We start from the raw sequence: 19,512 nt of genomic DNA, 5'->3' as shown, positions 1-19,512 counted from the left end.
TCACTTTTTTTTCTGGCTGTTTTACTGGAGCTTCTTCAAATCATCCAGGAGAAGCAAATGTGCTTCAGTAAAAAGCAGATAAGATGTGATTGAAGTACTTTTACAAATGTACTCATTCTGTAAATTGGATCATTATTGGATCATTTCACCTCATTTTGTACATTTTATGTTATTTCCAAAATGGTTTACTCATGGCATGGGACCAAGATTGTGATAGACATGTAGTCATTCTCTCATATTATCTGAAATGTTTGAAATACCCATCAATCAGTGTCTCAGTGGGTGGCCAGAGAAAGGATAAAATAAATAAAATGCAAAAATAACAAAATTATATAAATAATAGCAACCACCAAGCAATGATCTGTGTGTATGTGTGATCTAACAAATACACACAGGTCATTGCTTAGTGGTTGCTAGGGGTTTAAAAAGAGCATATTCCCAAGAATCTATGATATTCTGGTCCCTATAAATGGCTTGGATCCCTCCTTCATGTAAGTCTATGGTATTTTTCTACTCATTAGAGCATCCATCATGTGAAGTTGTTTAGAAAAGTAAACCAAATGATTTGAAAGATTTCATTCATATCTTGTCTTCCTTTTCTTTTTTTAAATGTTTGTTTATTTACTTATTTCATTTATTTAACAGCGCATTTACTCTTTATTTTTTATTTAATAATCTGTACTGTGACTCGCTTCAGCAACTGCTGGTTTTCCCGCTTGCAATATCATACTTTCTCTTACTCTTCCCCTTCTCTGTATGTGGGTCATGTATACATGAGAGTTCTTCAGTGAGAAAGAGAAAGAGAGATGTGTGTGTATTTGCCTTTGGGCTGTGTTCTAAAGTTTGAGGGAGGATGCTGGCAGTGGTTAACAGTAACAGGAAACGCCAGTCATCCCACTGGAGCCAATCAGCACGGAGCCCAACTGAACCCAGTTACACTGTTTCGCTGCAGCTCTCTTTCCATTGGGAACACAGCTGTGGTCTGTATGGATGTGTGTGTGCATACTTATTGTTACAACTTTAAGACCCCTTGCAGCTGAGAAATGTGCTTGTGTATGTGCTGATTTGTTGATAACCTGAGAGGATTATTCTGTGGTGGCTTATATATGGTCACCCTGATTCCAGCTCTCCTCTGCTGCCATGCATTGTTCTAATTCCCCACTGTACTAAGAGAGAGAGAGAGCAGGCGTGGAGGAAGCTGTACTGAGGGAGGAGGGAACTTGGAAAAGAGGAGGGAGGTTTAGAGAGCTATAGAACAGAAAAAGAAATAAAGAAAGACAAAGAAAGAAGGAGGGAGACCTGTCTATTCTGAGTGACATTACAGCACGGATCTCAGTTACACCGGTGAGTCCTTTTTAAACTCCACTGGAAAAGTTTACAGTTTGTTTTTAATATTAATATTTGAATATTCTCAAGAGATTAACTTCTAGTTGAGTTGAAGCACTCTGGCAGATATAATAGTAGGCTGTTAACATTCGTAGTTTGGAAACAATAGAGAGTCATAGAAAGTTGGAGAGTTTTGCTCTCACATGTCATACTTACACTTCATACATAATACATAATTTCAGTTTGTTAGCATTTTTTCGAAGTGTAAGTTGTATTCAGTGCAGCAAAATGACGTTGTTCAGTGATGTAGCGGTCTGCTCCATCTCTCTCTCTCTCTCTCTCTCTCTCTCTCTCTCTCTCTCTCTCTCTCTCTCTCTCTCCCCCCCCCCTGTCATTAGCTGTGTCTGCTCTTATGGAATATACAAAGACAAGTTCTATGAACAATATCTGTGGCATGTTGTCAGTTACCACAGAAAATGTCAATTTCTGTTCTCATCCTTAAGTTGGTAATAACAATAATGTTAACAAAAAGTAATGTTGACAGTAATGCTTACAATGGACGTCTATGGGGCAAATGTACTATAACTGTCCCATGGATTTCCATTGTTTTTAGAAACTAAGGGACAAAATATTATTATGTGGTAGGCCTATTTGTATTTAACCAAGAACATTCTTTGAACAATTTCAGATTTCAATTTCATTTTTTTTTTTTAGGGCTGTTAGGTTATTCAACACATAGCAAACAAACATAAAAAACAGGCTTTTACATTGTTACAAAAAAATCTAATTCAAATAAATGCTGTTCTATTCCACTTTCCTTTCATCAAAAAAACATTTTTGAATTTTTTTTCAACATTGATAATAATAAGAAAATTTAGCTTTGCCGTCATAGGAATAAATAACATTTTAAAATATATTAAGTTGCCTAGTAACGAGACTTCTTTTAAAAACTTTTAAAAAATCTTATCGTCCCCATACTTTTGAACAGTAGTATTTTTAAACAATAATTGAGTTAAATAAAACTGTCCAGCATGTTGGGCAAACATTTAACCCAACTGCTGGGTTAAAACAACCCAATCGCTGGGTTTGTCCTTTTTCAGCCCAACTTGGGTTGTTTTTAACCCAGCATTTTTTAGAGTGTAGGAATGAAAGTGAAAGAATTATGAGGAATGGGTGTTTGGCACACAAGAAACTCAATTTATATATTTATCTCATTTCATTACAAGCAACAAAAGCCGTTCATACAGTACAACACCAACAGATCTCCAGCTAAAGATACACAGACCAAAAAGACTGCACAAAAATTTGATTTTCACTGTTGACACACAGGAACATCTAGGAGAAGCAAAGGCAAAGCACAGGAACGGACACAATGAAGCTGTGGGACGCACATTCATGTATAGCCACACGTGATAACTGTTTGGATTCAAGCAGGAAAGGAAGTTAGACAATAAGTTATGTTTGTGTTGTGACGACAGCTCTTGAACTGACAATGAAATTTCACTAACAAGCATTCAGACACACACACATACACATATACAAAGGCCCTTGTGTTTGACTTCCTGTCTGGAAGACGTCCAGCAGCATCTGGATCAATTCAGGATCAAAATAGAAAGGAGAGACTTAGGGAGGGAGAGAGGAATCGAATAGCTTGCAGAAGTCAGAAACACTCCGCAAACTACATGAAGTGAGAGAAAGAGAGTGGCAGTGATTTGGTAGTTTCATAACTGAAATCATCATAACTGGTATCCCATCGTGATCAGAGCTGTGTGTTGCCATGACGATAGTAGCCAGTACCTGTTCGCCGGCTGTTCCCTGCATTGTGGAGTCTCCTCTTTTGAATATGTTGGGATTTATTGTTCTGCATGCAGAGACATGTGCACGTGGCCTGAGGGAGCAGCGCATCTGTGTTTGCATTACTGATTACCTGTATCTGTTTCTTCAAAGCTGTAGTAATATACACAGCTTGATGACAGCTTGTCCTCTGTCAGAGTCATGTGCATGAATGTTTATTAGTTGGTTTTGCTAAAGCAAGCATCACTATTATTATTGCTCATACTTATGGTTAGGGATTTGGACAAACCTCTAATCCTAAGTATTTCAGTTCAGTACATCCCACAATGTTTGTGACATAAAAGATATCTCAAACCATGTGGCTTTTTGAGGAGAGGTGTGCTATGCTATTACTTTTCTAAATCATTGACTTACAATTTTCTCTACAACAGCTACACACACACACAAACTTTGAAGAAGGGACCTGAGCTGAATCTAGAATATCTTGGGGATGTGCTCTGCACTCTTTTTGGGCAAGAAACGATATAGCAACTGCCCAGAACACCCTAGCAACCACATAGCAACCTGCTAACAGCCACTCTTGGTGACTCTTGTATGGGTGCCTGTGTGATTTTCCTACATTGCTGTAGTTATATTCATAGCTTTACGGGTTTTTTTTTTTTTTTGTAATTATACATTGTAGATATTGTGTTTTAACCCAAACATCAACCGGATGATGTCATTTCCAATAATACAGGAGTAGCAGACAACATATAATCAAGCCTCCAATCCTCCTCTGCTGTAGACACGACACACACACACACACACACTCAAACAGAGCAGACCATATTTATGGATTATTTTAAGGATGCTATTTTTGGGAAAAGTGTGTGTGGTCCAGGTATTTCCTATCTTGTGGGGATATTTTTTGGTCCCCATGAGGAAAACAACTTATAAATCATACTAAATGATACTAACTGACAAAGCCTTCAAAACCAAAACTTTCCTTTCCTTTCCTATCTATCTCTATCTATCTATCTATCTATCTATCTATCTATCTATCTATCTATCTGTCTGTCTGTCTGTCTGTCTGTCTGTCTGTCTGTCTGTCTGTCTATCTATCTATCTATGCTGCTCTTCTTCTGAACTTTCTTCATCAAATTATACATGAAAAAATATATCATGGTTTCCACACAATATTAAGCAGCACAACTGTTTTTAACATTGATAATATTAAGAAATGTTTCTTAAGCATCAAATCAGCATATTAGAGTGATTTCTGAAGGATCATGTGACACTGAAGACTGGAGTAATGACTGCTGAAAATTCAATAAATAATATTAAATAAACAATATTAAACAGAAAACAGTTCTTTTAAATTGTAATAATATTTCTCAGTATTACTGCTTTTACTGTATTTTTGATCAAACAAATGCAGCCTTGGTGAACATAAACTTCTTTCAAAAACATTTTTCAAAATCTTACCAACCCTAAACTTGTATAATTAAGCATATATATGCATATTTTCTCCCACAAAACTCTTATTTAAGGCTTGAATGGCTAATTATAGGCTAATTTGCTTAGTTTATAAACATAAAGAGATTACAGTATGTCCCCATTTAAGTATCTTAGTAAAAGTATGTGTATGTGGAGAGAGAAAGAAATTGAGTGTTTCTTGTTCAGTGGGGGAGAGAAGCTTTAGTTCACTGAATAGAGTTTCAAAACTGTGTCATTCTCCAGATGTGTGGTGACCTCATCCAAACTTTACATCAGGCTTTACAGAGACTCAAACAGCAGTGAACCACACTGGCTTATAAACACACACATCTCCTAGTGTGTGCTGGATTGTGTGTGAAGGATTCTTTGGTGGCATATTAGTGACTTTGTTATCTGCACTATTTTACAGTGAGAGTATCTTCTGGAGTTTGTCATTGAACTGTAAGCCAATCATATCGCTTCATTCCACATCAGTGATGTACATGGGTGTTTCTGTTCTGCAGCGGTGGCACACCATAAAGCCATGAAATTGTGCATGTGAGGGTGTGTATGTGTGACTTCATTCATACGTAAAACATCTTTGCATTATTTTTACCAAATGGTGTGAAAGTGGTGCATCGATATTCATGATTGTGTATATATATTTATAGTCACATCACAAACTGGTTGAGTGTGTGCTATATAGTCACGTCTCTTGTACATGCGTGTGAAGACAATGAAGTGTGACACTCCCATTCTCCTGCTGTCCACCCTTTTACACTCTGACAGCATTTACTACACACACACACACACACACACACACACACTAATGCTCTGATGCTGCCCATACGAGTGAGCATGTGTGTGTAGAATGAGAGAGACAGGACTGGCTTTTGTTTCGTTCACTGACAGAAATGCTGTTCAGTAATGAGCTCATGCCACAACAACAGTGTCATGTAGTGGCAGTCAAGCACGCAGGCTTGTACCAGTACCTCACACACAAAGACACACACACACACACACATCCCTTCATCTTACACAGGCAAACCATGGGGGTAGACAGAATGTAATATGTTATGTCAGGTTATCGCACATTATTTCATCAGATTTCATGATAAAAATACAGTGGAGGATACCATGCAGTGTCAGTGTCAGCAGTGATTTTTTTATAGCATAACTATATTGGATAGTGGAAAGATATGGTGACAAAATAATATCAGAATAAGCCATATGTATGTGTATTGTTTAAAAACATACAAGGATACAGAGATCGGGAAAGCTTTAGTGATGTCAAGTTCGTATTGTTAGCAGATGTATTTTATTCTTAAGTTCTGATTCTGGACTCCTAATTTTTTCCTCACACACTGTGTTTGCATATGTGTTTGTAAGTATATGCATAACAGGTGTGTCTGGATTTAAAATTTGCTTTCGAAATGGTCCATGCTGAATCTGTCTGCCTCAGTGTTGCCAGCAGAGACCGCCCTGCCTGCCTGACACATTTTTTGACCGTCCGGCCTTCCAGAACTGTACAATTTAGTTAGGTCCAGTTTTTAAGTCTCATCAGCACTGTCTGTCTGTCTATATTGTTCAATACAATATATTTAGTACAAGAAAAACTGAATGGTCAAAAACTGTTTAGGGGTCGATGAAGTGACGGTCATTTTTTAATAATAAAAAACAAAGATATGACATCCAAAGTATGTAAGGTAGTACAACTTGATCTCTTTTATTGAATCCAAAAGGTTTTATTTTGCTACATATAAAGGTATTTTAAAGATTCTGAAGTGTCAAAAGGTCATTCGGTTTAACCGTCCAAAGGCCAATACAGCAACTTCATTTGTGATTAAAATGTCTTAAAATGAAATAAATGTTTGTTTTTTTTGTTTGTTTTTTTATTTCTGGCATGATATAGTGCAAAATGGTATTAAAATTATGTGTAGAAGTCATTGATTTGTTATGAGAAAGATTGTCCGAAATGAATTTCATTGATGTTATTCGGAGTAACCAATATTCCACCATTTTGGATCAAGTCATGTTGTCAATATCATGTGACAGGATGTGACATCATTCAGACACCTGCAAAGAACCACATGGTCATGAAGCAAAGTAACTAACTCTCTCATAACTATTTGGAAAATTAATGTTTTCACTTGCTCATACGCATGTCCCGAAACATCATGTCATTCGGTATAACCGCTATAAAACATGGAAAATGTTGTAATATTGTAAAAACTTGTACTAAATATAAAATGTTAGATTGTCCTTTTGTTAGCCATCTAGCAAGCTAACTAGCTAGCTAGCTAGATATCAGCTTGTTAGTATTTTTGAAAATATCGTCATTCAGTGTAACCAAAAGTGTAATTTCGTTAAAACTGAAATTTTCATTAAACCGTATGACTTTTTTGGTGGCAAATTTTGTCCATCTTGTAAAAAATGACAAAAGCAGTGTTAACTGATTACAAAAACCACATAATCTCACTGTTAACATGTAATAAAACTTCAAAATTAATTATATCTCCATTATGTTTTTTTTTTTTTTGTTTGTTTGTTTTTTTACACTTTTAAAAACTTTATTCGTCAATGACCCTTAGATAGATTGACAGACACTCTGACACACATCTCTCTCTCTATCTGCCTATCTGTCTAATGTGTAATACTCTATATTAAAAGGATTGATGGATTGACAGATAGATAGACAGACACATAGGTAGACAGACTGGTAGACAGACAGAAAGATACATAGACGGACAGAACAATACATAGACTGAAAGATAGATGGATATTTAGATGTTGATTAGTAACTGCTCTGATGCATCCAATGAGTTCATTCAGCAAAGGATTCGTCATACTGATTCAAATTGGTACCTCCCTGAGCTCTCGTCTTAAATGATTCATTGAAAGAATCTGCTCATAAGAGTCATTTTCTCATGAATCAGACTACTATGGCCACACTGTATTTTTGTGTGGACACAGTTTTGCTCAAAAACAAATACAATCAATATAGGAAAAAAACTGCAACAAGATAATAAATAAGGACAGCCACAGTTCTCTTTAGTCCTGCCAGAGAGACTGAAAATAAAAGGCCTAATGTTGAAAAGTGCTCTTTCTGTTAAGACCTTGAAGACATAACAACCAGTGTTCGTTTATTTGAAGGAGTTTAGACTTTGTGTAATCTGGCAGAGCAGTGTTTTGATGATTCGTGGATTTTTCCAGTAAAAAGACAGATACATTGTTGCTTATCTATACACACGCACATGCACGCACAAGGTGGGACCACATGTAACTGCAAAGATGTTGACACAGCATCTACATCCCTGTGGACTAATGATTGTTATTTTGCTGCCTGCTGTAACAGCCAGGTCTAATTGTGTGTCTGAAAGCTCCCGCTGAGTTTGATGTGTTTATGAATATCAGTCCCACATTAAAAACTTGGATAATGGGGCTCATAAAGTCAAGCCCATCCTGATCAGTGCCAGCAGAGTTGTACCTATATACTCTTTTCCCTTTCATCCTCCACCCCCAGCGGCGAGTTAAGTGGGCTGCAGTGTGTGAGTATGTTTGTTGGCGTCTGGCCGCAGTAGTATATTAATAGAGGAAGACTACCTGAGGGGGAATAGGTGTTTTGGGAGCGGAGATTGAAACAGCCCATTAAAAGACTTGTTTTCGTTTTCCTCTTTTCTTGCCCACAGCAGCAGGAGTCCAAACACACACACCGTTCACTTTCACTTCCCGGCTACTATTCACATTACACACCATGAAATCCAGTTCACATTGTATCTTTTTTAAGAGCTTAAAATGTCTGTTGGAATGAAATAATATTATTGAAATAATGATATTGTAGATATCAAAAAACAGGGTTTCCTAAACACAGCCCGATTTCCATCACTTGACAACCAGGTAGTCCACTGGTTGAGACTGTTTTGGGAAATGGCTTACTTTAGTTGCCTCAGCATATTAAACTGAGATATGAGAAAGTATTTATTATTAAAAAAAAAAAAATACACACTTCACCTTTGACATAATTGATCCATAGTTGACATCAGCATTGGCACTGAGTTAATAAGGAAGGTCTTGAGCTGATCTTGGCTGGCTCTCTGTTCAGATGATTTATTGTGGAATAGATTGTGATCTCTTGAACTGCCCTGCACCACACGCTTTCAAAGGCAGCCAGAAGCAATCAAAGCCCAACCCATCTCTGTCTCTCCCCCAGGCATTATCAAACGCTCAGAGGGTGTCTGCCTGAGTAAATAGAGTAGGAGCTTTCTGATGATGCCAACTAGCACACAAGCAGGAAAGTGCATTGGATTTTGGATTCTCTCCAGTGTAATGTGCGTTACTGATATTAACAATTGCACCAATACTACCTTTCAAAAGTTTGAGTCAGACTCAGTAAGAGTTTTTGTTTGTTTGTTTTCCTATTCAGGATGGAAAAGTAACAGCAAAGACTTTTTGTTTTACATTGTCTAAAAAATGCTATATCAAATAAATGCTGTTTTTGAACTTTCTTTTAATCTAAGAATCCTATGTATCAAGGTTTCCACAAAAATATTAAGCAGCATGTTTTCAACATTAGCTGCATTTACATGGACCCTAATAATCCGATTGCAATCAGACTAGTAGTACAATCGGAATGAAAAATTCACATGTAACCACATCAATCGGAATGAATTGGCCAAATCTGATAACAATTTCATTCGGATTGTAAGGAGTGGTTTATTCCTTTTGTAATATGACTCACGGAACGAGCTGTTCTTCTCGTTGAATAAAGTGTCATAAATGAGTATCCTGTCATTCTGAAATTCTCTTTTCACTCTTCGTCTGTGAAATGGAGCAGTATAGCGTCCCACCAGTCCTTGTTTTATACTCTCATCCACAGGCGATTGGTTTTGGGCTTGGGAAAAGGTGCTTTTACTGCTTGATAAATACAAGCAGCACGACTCAACGGTTCTTGTGCTCGTCATCGCATAATTAGGACCCGAAATAGATAAATATTAAGTTTGCTTTTTAAAACAAAGAAAAGGAGGATGGTTAGTATACAACAACAGCGGGAAACTCTGTATATTCGAGCAGTGTGCGCATGTAAAAAGATTAAATCCGACTAGAAGCTTGTGACATATAAAAGTTCGCATCAACCCGATTGCTTTATTTAGTGCTCATGTAAAACACTACGTTCGGATTCATCAATCGGAACAAATTCATTCAGATTGAAGGAAAAAGTGTCCATGTAAACGTAGCTATTGATAATAATATGAAATGTTTCTTGAGCACCAAATCAGCATGCTTTCTGATGGATCATGTGACACTGAAGACTGCAATCGAGCAAAAAAACAAAACTATATATGAAAGTCAAATGACTAATTTTGTTTAGTTGTGATGATAATTTATTTAAAAGAAGAGTTTGCTGTTTTAGTTTTTAGGCTTTTTATTTAAGAAAAGGCTAGAGATAAAAGTAATAACTAAGATATGGGAGGCAGTTGTCACCACAAGTAAGCAAATGCTGCAAAGCATTAATTTGATATAATGACAGTTACAGCAACTTGATTAAAGACATCATTGTTAAATAAATAGTTCCATATTCAGTAATAGTTACCTGTTCCCCCTCAGGTAGAATGTGTGGTCTTTGTTTATCTGCATTTTGCACTGGCTTGATACATCAAAACTATGTTTTATAAAACAGATTCCTCTCTACTGGCTTAAGGGCAATGAGTTTCACAAATGCAAATGTGTGTTTGCCATTCAGTTCTGAGCGTCTGACCTCAAATACTTCATTGCAGCAGCCCATATTTGAGTGTTCATGTTCTCTAACCACAAACTTAAGGACCTCTGTTTAATCTGTCTGTGAACTTATTAGAAATAACAACTGTGTCTTGTTTTATGTGAGTAGAGTCTGTTTTATTTTATTTTTTATAAATGATGGTTGTAACCAGTAAAACTCTTGTTCTGTAAACTCAGAGAGATTTTATGGTCAGCCTGGTAAAGACATTTTGTGTGTTTAGAGCTGTTGATTTTGTTGGTGAAAAATGAAAAAAATGACACTTACACCACAAATACCACATTCTCAACAAAATGTTCGTCTGCGTTTTCACTGGGTGTGCATTTATGACCCCAGGGGGAGCTGTTTCCTTAAAAGTGCAAACTACACTTCCGAACTTGAATGAACGTATCATAACAGTGAAATAAATTAAATGAAGGGGAAAATAAAAGAAAGCAATAGGACCAGATAGGTCGGTTGGTCTGACTGTCTGTCTGTCTATCTATCTATCTATCTATCTATCTATAGATCAATTGATCTGTCTGTCTGTCTGTCATATATTTACGTTCTATATAAAATAATAATAATGAAGGCCTATATGTAATTCAGGTTCTGGAGCATGTCCCAGTGAGTCTTTGTCAGTGAGTAATCAACCTCACTGTGGAACTCATTGTGCAAAACCCATGGCTGAAATATTATTTCTGTTTCCATAGAAATCAGCTGTGGTCTGTCCCTTGTGGTTGAGGCAAAGAGCAGATCTGTCCAACCCACACTCAAACACACAGGTACCCATGGCATGGAGTGTTTATATCCCTGGCATGTTTTTATGACAGTCAATGGCCAGTGGCCACAGCGAACACTCATCACTCCCCCACTCTAACAAACCTGAGCCAAGCGCCTCAGGCCAGCGGTCTCCTGCTCTCCACCCCTCCTGTGTCCTCCTCCCCTCTGCTTGCGTTTGGCAGGTAGTCAACTCAATTTCTCGCCTGCTGATTCTGCATCTCCCCACCTCGCTTCCTTCTTTTCCTCTTCCTCTCTTCATTTTCTCTGTAGAAAAGGAGGATTAAGAGATGATGGTCAAATGCGTAGTTGCTCTAAGTGGTTGCTTGTGGTTCTTAGGAGATTGCTAAGGCCTAAAATACTCAGGGTTGACTTGCATTGTCTACTTTGTGCCTTCATGTTTTTTCTAAAATCCACACATACTGAGAAACAAACAAACACAAGCATATTTACCCACAATTCTTTAACTTTATATCCACAAATTTGTGTTTCGGTTTTCTTATCCTTTTGTTTCCATTGTTCTTTTGTGTAAGTCAACTGCGTTCCTCTGAAACTGTGATTGTGTGTTGTGCTGAAGAGTATGTTTTTGAATATTAATATGCCTGTCAGTGTGACAGATTGGCTGTGTGTAAAGCTCCAATCAGTACAACATTTTTCTTGAATGTAACTTCACTCTCCAGTGGATTGGTTGTCATGGCAACAGGCCTGTTTGTTGTGGGTGGGAAGCAGAGACAGACAAACACCAGCATCTGGTGGACTGGCCTCTCTTCCAGGATGGTGTGGCGCAACCCTGCATAGCATGTCAAGGACAGGCATTTGTATTCATTGTGCCTTTAAGCCATTTTTAAACTAAATTGAATTTAATCTAAGTTAAACTCAATTAACAGCATTTGTGGCATAAATGTTGATTACCACAAAATATAATTTTGACCTGTTGAAGTTCAAAGCACTTACAATTAAAGTAAATGAGGCCAATTTTGGAGGATTTAAACACAGAAATGTGAGGCTTATAATCTTATAAAAAAACAAACTTGCATTAATTTTCGATTTAAATGTGTCACTGTTCCAGTGGTTTAAATCATATTTGCAGTTGCTTTAGAGTTTATGGCATTACATTGTAATAGCAACAAAGTTGTAAAATTGGATATAAATTTCATAGAAATAGTTAGTAAGTAATTTTTCTTCCCACTAAAATCATGTTAACGTATATTGTTCAAATCCTGAGGATATTGAAACAGTGAGTATTGTAAGGCTTACAAATTGGTCCCTTTCACTTCCATTGTAACCCAGATTTTTTTTTTTTTAGAGAAGGAGGGACAAGTGGAAATAAATATTGATGGTAATCAACATAATGCTGTCACTTAATGCATAACATAAGTGCTGTCACTTAACTTGTACTCAACGTGGAGTATTCTTTTTAACACCACCTCAAGAGAAAATGTCAGTTGAAACATTGTAAAAAGATGTTTGTGCTATGTGCTATATGCACTAAATCCTATGTGCAGGGAACAGCTGTTTGTTCTCGTGATGATCGCACACATCTGGGTCTTTCATGAGGATGTGAAAGATTCTGTCCGGCTTGTATTAATTGCTATGGGTCTGTGCAGTTCTCATAATGGCTAGCCTGTGGGAAACTCGGTGAAAAGATCACACAGATGAAGTCAGTGGAAAACCAGCATCAAACATGTTTCTTATCTCCCTCATACTAGAAAGACACTATTGGTTAAACTGGATGCAGCTTCAAAATGTACACTACCATTCAAAAGTTTGGAGTCAGTATTTAAGTAATAATAATGATAATAAAAAAAATAGCATATACTTTTCACGCACAGCCTTTGTTATTAGAATTTGATGGTTTCATCTTCATTCTGGACTAATTTAGTATTCTGTCTATAGTTCTTGCAGATGTTCCACGTATATTTACCCTGCAGTTATGATGTCAACCACCAGGGGGCTCTATGTGGAAATGGATAGCTCACACTGTGATTACATTGGGCACACTGTTGGCTGTGCACATTATTTGTCCTAGACTAAGTATCCTTAGAGAGAAATCACTCCTAGGAATACAAAGTTAACAGACGCATACACTGTAAACCCTAACAATCAAAATAATTAATTGGTTTGAGTAGGACAAACTTAAATTAAACAAATTAGTTCAGTCAAATGAACTTTTATGAGTATTTAGCACTTTCTTTTTCTTTCAAGTTCACAGAACTGATATATTTCAAGTAAACTGAACTGTTTCATTGTTTTGAGTTATATGAACTTATTTCTTTTAATTTAGTCAAACTTAAGTTTAACTGAAACTGGGCTGGGATTTCTATTTCCCAGCATGCTTTGCCCATGGCACTCAAAAGGGAGAGTAAATGCTAAAATTAAGTGTTATGTAATGTTTTTATGCAAGATTAATGTTAAGTGGGAGATTTAGTAGTGATTAATGTTTTGTTATGCTAATATAGTAGTTTCATTTAATGTGGGTTTTTGATTTCATTACCATCATGGTGACAAGTATGCTGCTTGGTTTGAGAGCGAGTATGTTAAATGCTTTATTTTGCTGTACTCATTCAGCAAATACTATACCATGCTATTGTTAACATGTTAGCAAATTAGCATTTTTTGAATTAGCTAGCTTATACTAATTTAGTTTTCTAACTAAGTTATACTAATAAAAATATTTACATTGAGGTTACATAAAAATTTTAATTTAAATGTATGAATTAGTGTACTCAAACATTTCAAGTTAAGAACACTTAAAATGTATGAGTACAAAATAAAAATCTGCCAGTTCTGCTTACTTAAACATTGAATTTCTTAACTTTGAGGCAACTGATAGCAACTCTGATAGCAACTCAACTGATAGTTTTGAGTTTTGCCAACTTATTCGAGTTTACAGTGTAGCAGGGTTATAGTGTCATCATGTGGACAGCATGACATTGCTCTTCAGAAAGGTTTGTTTTATGATTTGTTGTTCCTTCAATGTTAAAATATTAAATGCAATTTGATGAATAAAATTACATACTCAGCCATTCTATTATTAAATATTTTTCCATTGCAGAATGCTCACAAACACGCACACAGCTTTTGTCAATATAATGAGCATGTGTATTTGCGTCTCATTGTGCTTTTCTTCACACCGTACCAGTTAGCAACTGTACCATGATTAAAGTTCACACAGTGCCAAATCCCCAGACAAATGTGGTTGCACATGGACGGCTGGTTGCTGGATGGCTGAAATGCTGAATTCCAGTGTGCCAGACTAATGCAGCTGAAAGAAACACTCCAACTAATAGCTGTTTACTCAGTCATGAGCAGCCAAACAAGGACAAATGATCCCTGCATTTCAGTACCCTTCAGTGCCTGGAGCGCCAAAAGAGTTTAGAAATATAATGACAAAAGCAAATGCTTCAGGAAAACAAGGTGTTTCTCTGACCCGTTTACAAAGGACATGCCAAGTTTATGCAAATAAGTTTGTTAAGCATAACAGACATTAGTATGCACGATATATAAAAAAGGTTCCAAATCATGTACACACAAATAAAATATTTTTACATAAAGGATTTCATCTTTAACTTTTCATTTAATCCTCATGTCTGGGGATGAAGTGCAGTTTTTCATCCAATGAAACCCATTGGATGAAATACTAGCATGCTTTCTGGAAACTATAGAATGTGCATATTGCTTCACATTTGATTTACAAATTATACACAATGCTTAATAATTTTTTACACAGTTTAAAGTTTTAAAGTGTTTATTTTGTATATATTAAATTATATGAATACATACTCAATTAAAGTGATAGCTCATATCCTGTTGCAGAAGGTCATTGAATGTGTGTGGTCACTTCCTCTTTGTTTATTGCTTTTAGTCATGACTGCTAGTGTATCTTTTCACCCAAATATCACTCATAAAAGTGACCTGCTAAGGTCACATTAGGATAAGGTCAACCACTTTTCCATCCCATATTTGTTTTCTTCTCTTTTGTTCAGAAGTGCTCACCAAGACTGCATTTATTTGACCAAAAATACAGTCAAAACAGTAATATTGTGAAATATTATTACAATGTAATTTTTTAACTTGTTTCTATCTTTAACTTGATTTTGAAGAATATGTTTCCTTCATCCTCAGCTTCAGCAGATCCTAAACGTCCAGCATTACTGTGGGCTCTCTGGATGAAGCTGTAAATGTTACCCTGTGCTCAATGCACATATCCATACTTCATAACTTTAGTTAGGGTTATCATAGCAGAACAGTGAATGTTTTGCTATCCACAGAACCACAGTCTGCAGGTGGCCAGTGTTTTGGCACTTTCCACATAAACACATCCAGTGAGCCGGGCCAAACTGGCCTGAGTAGTTCCGCCACTGAGCATGTGCATCACTGGAATACCAATCACAGCCCTGCAAGAGAGAGCCACTGTGTGTGTCTTACACAACAGCACCACCATCAGCGCCACAGGTGCAGAGAGAGAGAGATGAGCAGAAAAGATAAACAAATTACTTTTCCCCAAATTTCAAATACAGAAAAAATAATGCTGATGGTGTTATAAGACACAATGGTCTCAGTAAGCAGCTATTTTTTGCAGCATTCAATAATTGTTTTATTTAAAAAAAATATAGTAAACATTAGTTTGCATAGGATAAGCCCTGTTTTACAGATCAAAGCCCTTTGTTATGATCTCATTGCAGACAGTGACAGACTTGAATGTTTTTAGTCTATAAAGCCGCTTTCCCATATTTGATGTTGGTTATATTTATAGGTGGTGTGAATCGGCTGCAGCTGTGTTGACTTTCCTTCCTCAAGATCTGTATGCTATGTTGGCCCCCTGTAGCCCGCCGTTGAATTAAGTGTTTCTTGAAGTATTGTGTGAAAGCGTTTTGCAATCCCTCTAGGTTACAGGTGAAAGAGGCCCTTTAGTTTAACAACACAGTTTGGTTTGAATCCGGATGGCATCTCAACAATAGATTATTACCTTTGCTCTACTATTCATTGCTGTAGGAACTCTGTTTACTCAGCAGGGAACTCCCTTACAAACACGCGGTGACCTGATGCTTTGACCCCTTCCTGGACCTCTTTCCTCCAAATTGATTGACAGACACTTTTTAAGCAAACATTGTGCTAATCACACATACAGGAGCAGACATCAGGTAAAGCACTACCAGACAATCAGAACCTTGCTTTTAGAATTTGAAATTTGTGTAAGAGCATGTGAGCATTAAAGATCATGTAAATATGTGTGTGTGTGTGTGTGTGTGTGTGGGCACTGAAAGAGAGTTGAGCATGTGTTTTATATGTTTAGGCTATAAACACTAAGCCAGTTTAGCAGCTGTTTTGGAGGCCCTGTCTGTGAAAGTCATTCCCCCTTTACCTCAGAACTGCATGAATTTCATTGAGAATTGTGTGCATTTGTCTTTGTGCGTGAGTGACTTAAAGGGTTAGTTTACCCAAAAATGAAAATTCCACACCCGTTAGACCTTCGTTTATCTTCGGATGGACTGTTTTAACCATGTCTTTAGTACATTTCTGGACCTTGAAAGTGGTCGTTAAATTGCTGTCTATGGAGGAGACAGACAGCTCTCGGATTTCATCAAAAATATCTTAATTGGTGTTCCGAAGATGAACGATTAGACGAACTAACCCTTTAAGTTAGTATAATGTTGATGGTGCTTATAAAACAACTGTGTAGACCACTAAAAGTAAGATTTTATTGAGATTCAAGCATTTTCTTTTGCTTCAGTATTGCACAGATGTTTATGTGTAATCTGCATCACATAAATGGAGGGTCTTCTCTCTTCCTTTGTATGACTAATGCAGGAATTCTCACATATAACAAGAGGGACTGCTCTCTCTTCCCCTCTATCTCTCTTTCAGGCTGTTCTGGCATCTGTCACGAGACTGGACAGCTGTTGCTGGTTTTGGTAATGTGTCTCTGGGAAGCAAAGTAAAAAGAAGACAGGATAGAGAGAGGTGCAGAGAAGAAGAACAGACATGTGTAGCCACTTCTTTGTGACATGAGAAATATCCATGGCATGTGCTTTGAACATGCACAATTATTCAATTCTCTCCTGATGCCTGGTTTACTGCAGCTCAGATTACACAGGAGCTCAGAGGTTAGTTAGATTAGTGAAACCTCTGTGCCTTTAAATCTTCCCTTCAGGACATCCAGAATGGTCAGATGCCACATTACAAGATCTCCATGAAAGAACATGATGTCACAGATTATGTTACATGAGGATGAAATTACTGATTGTGTTTTACTTAATAGATTAGCGTTGTGACTGAAGGCACAGTATGGTTTGGTAGTTTTGTTTAGTTTGAGCTAACACATTAGGCAAAATGTTTTATTATTTTGTTACAATAACACTAATTAGTTTAACTTATCTGAAAGTTTACTCTTGTACCTCACCATATGAGTATACATTTAATATTTCAAAACTTTTAAGGAAATAAAACAAAATGTGTTTATTGTATTATTTTTTTAATGAAAGTGACTTTAGTAATATTAATGCTGATAATGCTGTGAGGACATAGGCTGTTTTGGTGTCAGTGAATGGGTACTTCAACCTTTTTGAAGTTGTGAAGAACAAGTTGTGAGGGTTTATAAGTCAAAAAAAGGTTGAACACTGCTGTATAAGCGTGCTTTGAAGTGTTATGAATAGAGAATGGATAACGTCATACTTCTAAAATAATTTTCTCATGGGCTTTTGTTTTTGAATGCATTGTGAGCAAAATGTCGCTTTGTTCCTTTGTTTCTGTTTATAGCGGGGAAAGTATTGATGGAAAAGCGAAAGGAGAGATGCCCTTTTTCCAAAGGTTTCTCTGTGTGTCGTCATAGGTTTCATGAAGTTAGTGAGGATCAGTTTGTCCCGTTTGTGGCAGTGAAGCGGGAGAGCCGTGTGTTGTTTGGGCGGAGTAAACCATTGGGTTGGAGAGGGGGAGGCTGGAGAAGTCAACAAGCACAAAAAATCCGCTTCGGGCGTTTTCGTTACTGTTGTTGCCGAATGGTGCTTTCGAGGGCACTTCGGATGGTTGTTTATCTCGCTGGGGTTGATTTTAATGTCATATACGGATTGTAATGGTTAAATCTTAGTATACCGCATACTAAAGCTAACTCCTTAAAGTTTGTGTTGGTTCGAACCGACGAAGTGCCAAGTGAATCACTGAAAACTGTCCGGCTATACTTGAGTTGAAGTTGTTGTGTTATTCGGTGCTGTACACTCAGCTGGATTCAAATGGAAAACATATCAGCGACCTTAATGATTATGTATTTCTGTACTTTAACGGAATATTTGGCATCGACATTTAAACACGCACCACGGAAAAGCGAAATACTACTAAATCAGATATAAAAATACTTCGGGACGTATTTTATGGTTTTGGGATTAACATTCATCAACTTGAAATTTGAGGCTGTAAATCCATCAGTGTTTGACAATGGAGGAGGATCAAGTTTCTTCTGTCGAGGAGCCGCAGGCGGTCAGCGGCGCATCATCGGACAGTTTCTCCCGGCTCTGGTCAGACGTGATGGGGATGCTGGTAAGTTCGGGGTTGGGGGAGGGGTGTCACAGTAAGGCAACTTGAGAAAAGTCCTTTAACCCAGGGGGTTTAATTTATTGGAGCTCATTGTGTGTGTGTGTGTGTGTACGTGCAGTGCTTGTGCTTTGATGCCAAGCGCATGTTAAAGCAGTCAGCAGGAGCTTCAGGACAACTTCAGCTCACTTTCTACTCGTAGTGAACAGGAGTTTTGAAGCTGTGTGATTTGGTCTGTTGAGAGGCTGTGAGAAATTTAGAAATCTCCTGGGAATCGTATCACATGGTATGTAACTGAAGTGTTTATTATTGTTATACGCTCCGCAGGTTCAGCGGCGCACGTGCGCAGTCAGATACGCAACGAATCTCAAACAGAGCGCAGAAAATATATGTGTTTTCCTTATTTTAATTTGACTAATAACAAACTGGATGTACATTATCTAGCATATTACAATGCTGCTTTTAATGTAAATAAATACACAAAATCGTAGTTGGCGTTGAAACTATTGTATTGTCTTACGTATAAGTTAGCTTAAATTGTTCGCAAAGCAGTCTAGCATGGCAACATTAAAAACTATCGGCCTAGCAACAAAACGAGCACTGCTACAATATTACTTTAGCACTGTATATATTATTAATTAGCATTCCATGTTTTCTCTGGACTGGTTATCTAATATATTTAACTGAAATGTAACATGTCAAGGACTATATACATTTGGAGTATTTATATTTTTTTCCCCTCATGCAATATATATGAGTTTTACATGTAATACATTGAAGGGTTTTTTTTTTTTTTTTTTTTCAGAACAAATCATTTCCTTTGCCACTGTCTTTGAGTATGGATAAAAAATCTTAGTCATGTGTATTTTCTCCCAAGT

The 19,512-nt window shown here is 37.1% G+C and overlaps 1 protein-coding gene across 17 annotated transcripts in view; it reads left to right on the top strand.

Moving 5' to 3' along the window:
• The window catches only part of sash1a (SAM and SH3 domain containing 1a), a 226,914-nt gene that overhangs the window by 154,631 nt on the left and 52,771 nt on the right, over positions 1–19,512 (top strand). For 7 of the 17 annotated variants that reach the window (XM_051875651.1, XM_051875649.1, XM_051875652.1 and 4 more), the window contains exon 2: positions 11,041–11,112. The exons of 5 other annotated variants lie outside the window; for them this stretch is intronic. In XM_051875651.1, coding sequence (XP_051731611.1) covers positions 11,041–11,112 — 72 coding nt within the window. Of the gene's footprint in view, positions 1–1,223; positions 1,345–11,040; positions 11,113–17,988; positions 18,641–18,745; positions 18,921–19,512 lie in introns of those variants that run through there. 5 more of the 17 variants (XM_051875664.1, XM_051875662.1, XM_051875656.1 and 2 more) reach the window with 5 other exon arrangements.

Source organism: Ctenopharyngodon idella, chromosome 20 (assembly GCF_019924925.1).
Source record: "Ctenopharyngodon idella isolate HZGC_01 chromosome 20, HZGC01, whole genome shotgun sequence".
Taxonomy (NCBI): domain Eukaryota; kingdom Metazoa; phylum Chordata; class Actinopteri; order Cypriniformes; family Xenocyprididae; genus Ctenopharyngodon; species Ctenopharyngodon idella.
Note: the sequence above shows the minus strand (reverse complement) of the source record. Positions and strands in the feature narration are given on the sequence as shown.